At 41.3% G+C, this 8,226-nt stretch overlaps 1 protein-coding gene across 2 annotated transcripts; it reads right to left on the reverse strand.

The window, feature by feature from the left end:
- Nucleotides 1–1,773: 1,773 nt before the first annotated feature.
- tril (TLR4 interactor with leucine-rich repeats) lies at nt 1,774–7,050 on the reverse strand. 2 transcript variants are annotated; one of them, XM_048549812.2, is made up of 3 exons: nt 6,920–7,050; nt 4,229–6,682; nt 1,774–2,657 (listed from the first exon to the last, which is right to left on the reverse strand). In XM_048549812.2, exons 2-3 carry the CDS (start codon nt 6,520–6,522, stop codon nt 2,627–2,629), a joined length of 2,325 nt encoding a protein of 774 aa, XP_048405769.2. In that variant the 5' UTR covers nt 6,523–6,682; nt 6,920–7,050; the 3' UTR covers nt 1,774–2,626. The 2 variants fall into 2 exon arrangements, 1 of the variants encoding a protein (XP_048405769.2); XR_007249452.2 differs by having other exon boundaries at nt 3,207–7,050.
- Nucleotides 7,051–8,226: the final 1,176 nt, after the last annotated feature.

Here is an 8,226-nt window from a genome sequence, read left to right on the forward strand (position 1 = left end):
TGCAGGGTCTAAAGATAGAATGATGCCATCCAGCTGCAGGAGTACACCAGTGACAGACCTTCCTTCTTAACGGGGAGACCCTGCAGCATCCAAGTGTATCTTCTTGCCCAGAAGAAGTGTACCAATATCTTCTGCATTTTTGTGACAAAACCAGTGGGAGGGTTTAAGTGATCAGTATCATGTTTCCTCAGATTAAATGCCATCTGAAAAGGTTTTCGCCCACTCACTCAAATTACTTATTCTTTTTTTCAATCTTTACATCCAGAAGTACTCTAGCACACAACTTAGTACTTTCTTTCTCCCCGTCACCCGAGATATTTTTTCACTTATTAACCACCACCATTATATCCTCATAGTGACATACTTTCCTACCTATCTTTCTGTCACCTGTAAATAGCTAGCACATCGCCTCATCCAATTATTTTAAAAACTTGTTCAAACACATCTGAAACAGGTGGGACATCAACACAACCTTCCTGGCCCAGAGGTAGAGACACTCCCACTACACCGTAAGTGCCCTCCATCCCTCTTCACTGTTTGTGAACCACTGGGCCACCACACTGCCCCTCTTCTCTAAAGTCAGCCCATTGTTCGGTTATAATTCTGTCAATTAATCTTTGAGTTGGATTAATTTGGGTTGGCTCCAGTCTTAAATCATTGAAGTTAGCTTTCCCAGCTTAATTACTCTTACTTTGACTTGTTACTTGTCCTGTCCCTAGCTAACCCAAGCTTAATGATACAATGATTATTAACTCCTAATTGTTCTCCTGCTTAGATTTGATCCACTTGCCCACCAAAGTCCCAAGAAATGTGTTTAGCAACACCCCTTTTCCAATTGTGCTGGAAAACAGTGCTGCAGAAAATTATGATGAATGCATTGTAGGATCTCTGATCCTTCGATTCCCTCCAGTTATCCAAATATAGACTGGAACTATAGTAGTAGTGGAAAGCTCCCTTTTATAATCATTGCACTTCTTTAATTTCCTTACAACCTTGCTCATTTCCATCCTTTCCAATTGTTGGCAGAATACAGTGTACATTGCACAATGTAATTTCATCCTTTTGTTCCTAGCTTCAGCCAAATAAATTACGTCCTTGATCCCTCTGGGATACCCTCTTTCTTCAAAACATTAACACTCTCTTTAAATTGATAAAGCCACTCATCCCTTCCGTCTTTTGCTAAGCACCTTGTATCCAAGAATATTAATTACCCAAACTTGCCCTTGTTTAGATTATTTGATGATCTTTGCCACCTCCTGAACTGCTTAATGAAAATAATTTTTAACTGGATTGGACTGAAACTAATTTGGCTGAACCTTCTTTTCACAATTAATCAGTTACCAAATACATAGTGTAACATACAGTTCATTGATCTTTGATACACTCATGATGACCTGTGCTGTTGCATCTTTGAAGCTTGGAGATGGTGGGCTTAGAGTTCGAAGGGATTTTATTTGTGTGGGATGATGGAGTAACAAAACCTGCCACCTTCTCATTCCTGCCAGTGTTAAGTTTTGAGTAGGAAGGCCCACAGCTAACTACCTGACCTGCTGCCACTTAAAACACTAAAGTCACCAATTAAGGAGGATTTAAGTGCCTTTGCCTGCTGTGGCTGTAATTAAGCCAACTGCAGATGATTCCGTTGCCCAGGCAGGGGGCCCAACAGGTCATGATACACTGTGGAAACAGGCCCTTCAGCCAAACAAGCCCACACTGACCCTCAGAGCTTCCCACCCAGACCATTCCCATCCCCATCCCCATCCCCCCATGACTTCCCAATCTATGCATCACTGAACATGATGGGCAATTTAGCACATCCAATCCACCTAGCATCTTTGGACTGTGCGAGGAAACCAGAGCACCCAGAGAAAACTGTTTGGTAAAGCTAGCCCTGCAATTTTATTTAGGGTATATTGGGTGATGTGCATTGAGCACTAATTTTTGCAAAACACATATTGCATCTAAGTTGGTAACACTGCCAAGAAGTAAATGCAATCCTTGGACTTTATAAACAGAAACTTTTTGTTCAAAAGCAAGGAAGATATGCTTCACTAAAATCAGAAAATTATTATCAGATCTGAAAGCATCTGCAGAGAGAGAACCAGAGTTACTAATTTAGGTTGATGAACTAATCACCTGATGAAAAGCCATTAAACTAAAATATGAACTTTGATTTTCTATCCCTGAGGGTATTCCCAGGCTTGTAGAGTTTTTCCAGCATTTTCTGGATTTATTTTAGATTTTCCAACATTAGTAATATTTTGTTAAAGAAAGAAATGTGTGCTACCAAAAATGCCTTATGGTTCAAAACATTATACAGCCATTACAAGCACTTTAAAATCATCATGGGCAATTTAGCAGAAGAGTTTAAAATAATGAAAAGTTTGATGGAAAAAGTTAAGGCAGTTTTTAATAGCAAGAGGGTCAGAAACCAGAAGACAGAGATTCAAGGTAAGTTGCAGAAGAACCATGGATGATTTTTTTCCACACAAGTTGTATTCACCAGAAAAAAAAGAGTTGGAAGTAAAATCAATGGTAACTTCTGGCTACTTGCATCGCTTTTTCAAACAGCACAAACATGATGTACCAAATGGGCATCTTCTGTGCTGTAGGATTCTTTCTGTTGCTAAAGTGGAACTATTGAAGTTTCCCTGTATCTGTGAGAGAATAAAATCTATTTTCAATAACTATACAGAATCTGAAGCCAATCAGTTAAGTTGCCGCTTTTTGAAAGAAATTTACAGATCTGAAGATGATCGTAAATAATTATAAATGCTTTGTTCCACATCAAAGAAAAACAGCACAAAACTACTTTTTGTCATACTTGAAATAAGACAGATGTTTGGAAAACAGTTATGTGGATGCATACACAGTTAAATAGATATGTACACATTCTGCGGGAATTTGGCAACATATTTGCTTAAAGTACATAGAAATTGCAAATTTGTGTGTTGAAATACTGCACATTAAATTTCCTCAGGACAAAAGCCCACTTTATCCAGAAAGATTTCAGGGGTAAGGCTTTGAAGTTGGATCAAAATTGAAGAGATGGTGCACTTAGTAACAAAAAATTATTCTACTACTTTGTATATAGACAATCCTGAAAAACTAGTGTGAAAATGTGCATTATATAAACAGCCACCATTTATGTACACAGTAGAAATATTTCTATAAAATAATCAATTTTGTAAGTTGCTTGAAAGTACCATTTATATTCCACTGTATTCTCTCCAGTTCAGGAATCTATTATTTGAAATCACTGGTTGTCTGCAAATATTTTGAGCAGATCCACATATTCTCTCAAGGTCATTGCATCATTTAGTACCATATTGTGGAAGTGGAAGCATGGAAATTGTAACATTTGGATAAGTAAATTTTTTAATGTAATGGTTATTGATGCTTTATGTTTCAAGTCGCTATTTATATCCAGAGTTTTTTTTCCTGATTCACAAGCTTGTGTTTAGGCATTCCCATAATCCAGAAAATTCCAATATCCAGAACTGAATGGTCTCAAGTATTGTGGACTGGTGAGGTTACAGTATATCATGAAAAATAAGCTTTGGCAAAATGCAATGAAAAAAAGAGTTGGGCACATAGATTTAATTTAATGGACTAGTTTGGGCACAAACCAAACCAAGTGTGGTAATATTACTCCAAAAATGTCAGACTGGATAGGGGCAGCACTCTTTCTTCAAATAAAGATTAGTGGCTTTCAGCTCCGTTCCAGAGACTTGGGCCTATAAATTTTGCCTCAGGCCTCAGTGCAGTAATTAGAGATCCAAATATTATCTGAGATGCTACTTCTCAGATGAGAACATAAGATGAGATCATGTTTGCCCTCTTAAGTGGATGGAAAAGATCTCATGACACTGTGTAGAAGGATTTCTTCTGTGACCTGGCCAATAGTTATCCCCAAAACAGAATCATGACACGACCCATTTTCTGATTACTTATTTGGTCGTAGTGCACAAATTGGCTCTGTTATCTTTCTTTGCTGTGAAGTGCTTTGGGGTATCTGAAAGGCATTTTATCAACGTTGACACTTCCTCAAACGAACGTTACAGACACTGCTACTGCTACTTTAACACGATTGGATCATAAACTACAGCAAACCTTTGGTCAATCAGTGATCTTGTTATTACATTAACCCAGTAATAGGGCATTAGGTCATTTCCCTTTTGTTTTAACATCCACATGCAAACTTGACTATGAGCATTAGTCAGCATACCGTTGTCCAAGGTCTTCCCTCCTTAAACTGATGTCCATCAGCCGATCTGACTGGAAATCCATCAGATCAGCCTCATTCAGTTGATACATGACTGACCGCGATCTGTTGGACTGGAAGCCTCCACAGTCCCCTGCTGAAACCCCAGAGCCCACGGAGCGCAATGGGCGGCGTGTGGAGTACATCCGCCTCACGTTGACCGGGGCCCGTTTCCTTCGCAGTTTTCTCAGCACTCGGGACATCCAGATTGTGAGGCCGAGGAAGACCAGGAAAGCGTTGGCAGCCGATAAAATCAAAATAAAATGCTGCACATCCAGGGCACCTTTCTTCAGAGGCAAAGTGAGGACCCCCAGGCAATGATCGCGGGAAGCTACTTGGCACACATGGTCAGAGATGACACTTTCCAAGCACACAATATAAGGAGTATCTGCCTGCAGTTCTCTCAGAGTGACCCATTCCAATCTATCCTTGACGTAGATGAAGCGATGAAATGTCACTGATTGGCCAAACCGGTCAAAGAGCACCCGAAAATGTATAGGGTTTCTGAAACCAGGGTGTGCCACCTTCCATCTGATCGTGGCAGTGGATGAGGTAACCTCATCCACTGTTAGGTTGGTAATGTAGAGCTTATTAAACTCACATGGATCTGTTATCAGTGGTTTCTGCACTAACTTGTCCTTAGATTTGAGGAGATAATAACGCTCTGACTTGGATGAAACCAGGACAGTCGTGTAAGTAGAGACTTCTAAGGTGTCTCGTGTCACAGTCTGGGACTGCGGAGCTTCTCCAACACTTCCCAAGCTCGGGCTGGTTGTAAATGTTTTGGTTGGTTTAGGCGGGAGAACGACATGCTTACTTTCAGGCAACAGGTTGGACACCGTTGTCGCTAAAGAAGGTGCTTTCTGCCGGGTGTCAGCTTCTTGCTGGCGCATGGTTCTTTCAGTCTGCGTTTTGCCTGGCTGCAGGAACCGCTCCTGATCCGACTGTACATTGACCTGCACCGGGGACAGTACAACGCCATCTGGAGCGCCTTGGGAACGGTTCGTCAAAGGCTGTGCCTTCTGAGAGTGACACAGGTCAGCCCTGCCTGCTGCTTGCATCTCTGAATCTGTCAGATAATCGAGATACCTTCCATTCAACACAGGGGGGTCATTACACTGAACAAAGATGGTGAGCAGCCTTCCTTGACCGTGCGCCAAGCTCATCCACCGCTTTAAACCTTTGAGGCGGCAGTTGCACGTCCAGTTATTATCACTCAGATCAAGGCTATAGAGGGAGTTGCTGAACGCAAACACATCCCCAGGTAGGTAGGTCAGGTGATTGCTCTTCAGTTTTAATACCTTGAGAGCTGCTAGCTCTTTAAACGCTTGTGGGTGCACACTGCTGATATGGTTCTGGCTGAGATCTAACTGTTCCAGCTTTTGCAAAGGGTCCAGCAGTTTATCTGGGATTTCTCTCAGTAGGTTACCATTAATGAGCAGCTCCTTTAGCCCACCCAGGCCTCCAAAGGCTTCGGTTGCGATATGAGAGATTTTGTTCTGGCTCAGAGACAGCCTGGTAAGTTTCTGCTGCATTTGGAACACTCGGTTTCCGATATACTTGATATTGTTCTCGGCCAGGATTAAAGTGATCAGTGACCTGAGATGGGCAAACACGGCCCTGTTTTGTAAGGAGGTCTGGTTATTCTTGGCAAGGTTTAAATATGTCAACTTCCTTAAGTTTATAAAAGTATTCCCACTGATGGTGTGGATCTGGTTGGACTCCAGCTGCAGGTAAAGGAGGTTCCCCAAATGTTTAAAAACTGCATCTTGCAAAATCTTCAGAGAATTGCCGTCCAGTCTGAGCCTCACTAAGTTACCTAGATGTGAAAAGACATTTGGATTCAGCTTCTTCAGGCAGTTGTTATTCATATTTAAAAGCCTCAGTCTGCGGAGATAATGGAAAGCATTGACAGGGATGATAGAGATGATGTTATTGCCCAAGTAGAGTTCCTCCAGTCTGCTAAGTTTCTCGAAAGTTTTGGGATGAATGTACTCGATTTTGTTGTACTGTAAATCCAGCCGGAGCAGCCCGGTGAAATGCGGGAAGTCCAAGTCGGAGATGTTGCTGATAAAGTTGCCCCCTAAGCTGTAAGTCAGGATGTCCGCAGCATTCTGCTGGCTTTCCGGAACCGTGCGGAGACCTCGGTTTGTACACAGCAGGTTCTGGAGCTGGCACTCACATTGCGAGGGACAGAATGATTCAGCAGAGCAGATCAAACAAAGAAATAACAGCCAGACCATCCACAAACTTTCCATCCCCAATGGTCAGCTGCCTTGACTTTTTTTTGTTATCCTTTGCATTCCATCTTCCTCTGCGGTTGTGGGGGGTCGGGGGTGCAGTTTCTAAGCGTTTTGTTTGAGACAAGAGAGCGAGCGATGGTGAGACAGGCAGACAGCTTCGTCCATCTAACCGTTGCTACATGCACGCAGAGAGAGATGAACGCACTTGGTTAACTTCTTTTGCAGACTGCATTTGGAAATACAATTAAATCCACCCCCTCCCCCCTCCCTGGTTGTGGAGAGAAATCTTGGAGGCTCTTCAGCATTGTATACAAAACAGTGCCCCTAACTCGTCGACTCTCGCAACCCTACGAGTACCCAAGACGCAAAAGGGGGAACTTTGGACAGTGGCAGATTTAGAAAATGCACTAACCTATGCCAAGAAAACAGCCGGAAATTTGTACTTCCCTGCATTTCCCTCAAGAGACTTCGGCCAAAACGCAGATGTGTTTATGCGAAGGCCGAGGAGGCAGTGGGAGGGGTATAATATCGAGATACATTGTCCAGGACACTTTCACTGCCAGTGGCTTCAAGCGATCTGCAAAACGCACAACAGGCTTCAGTCAGAGTAAATCAGTGATTTTTATTCTGCGGAAGCTCAGTTTAACACTGAAAGCTGTTATTTCATCTGATCTATTGTTATGGCCTTGGATGGAACTCCATCCCTGAATCTATTTCCGAAACCAGAAAGTTTATTTCTTTTAAACCATTGTTGGAAACTTTGAAAACAAAAGTAATTCACTAGCGGAAGATGTGGAAATATAAATAAATGATTGAGTAAAACGTTGAATTGTTGTACATTGCAACAGCGGATGAGTACAGTTTGGAAACAAATTGCGGTGATCTTAGATGTTAATATCAGATTGAATGTGCAAAAATTGACGCCATTAAAAAAAAACTGACTGATGGTTAAATCGTTATGCTGTAAATTAAGATAAGGACTCAGGAGAATCTTCCAGACATCGTTTCGCCAAGTAGTAGACCAAACTGCTATCCTGAAATAAGGAATTTTTGGACCTACCAAGTTTTGACAATTCCTCTGGAAATTTCAGCCAATTGCCTATGATTTATTTATTAATATGTGGTTGATTTCACCGTTCAGGCTGTAATAAAAAAAACCGACTTAACAGATTTAATAGTTTCCAATTATTGAAACGTTTCTACTTAAGTCTTTGTTAGTGAATCTATTTGCCTCTGTATTTGCCAATGTTTTCACTGTTGGTTAGTGAATCCTGGCAAGTAGTAGTTAATCACATTTCATTCAGCGTTGCGCTGCTGTCCTATTGTAAATGGTTTGGCATAGGCACCGACTTGATTTGGACTGAGATACCTGGGACATTCCAAATCAGAATGTATGTGTATTATCATTTAACAAACCCCAAATAGAAGTGGTAGAGTCCGATCTAACTTTTAATTTGGGCTGTTCAGCAAGTAGGAAGAACTTATTTTGCCACTATTTTATTGATTACAGATTGCACATTGGAATTTCAGAAACATGCCTTCTGGTGTTATGTTCAGAATTAAGTATTCCTCCGTCTAAAGTATTGGTGACTTATTTGGTTTAATTTGAGTTTAACACTATATTGCACAAAGTTCTAGAGTGTGATTTAGCCTAAAAAGCTGCATGAATTTTGTGATGTCAGCATCTTGTATAAGGTCAATTAGAATAACTCAATATAG

Source organism: Stegostoma tigrinum, chromosome 2 (genome assembly GCF_030684315.1).
Source record: "Stegostoma tigrinum isolate sSteTig4 chromosome 2, sSteTig4.hap1, whole genome shotgun sequence".
Taxonomy (NCBI): domain Eukaryota; kingdom Metazoa; phylum Chordata; class Chondrichthyes; order Orectolobiformes; family Stegostomatidae; genus Stegostoma; species Stegostoma tigrinum.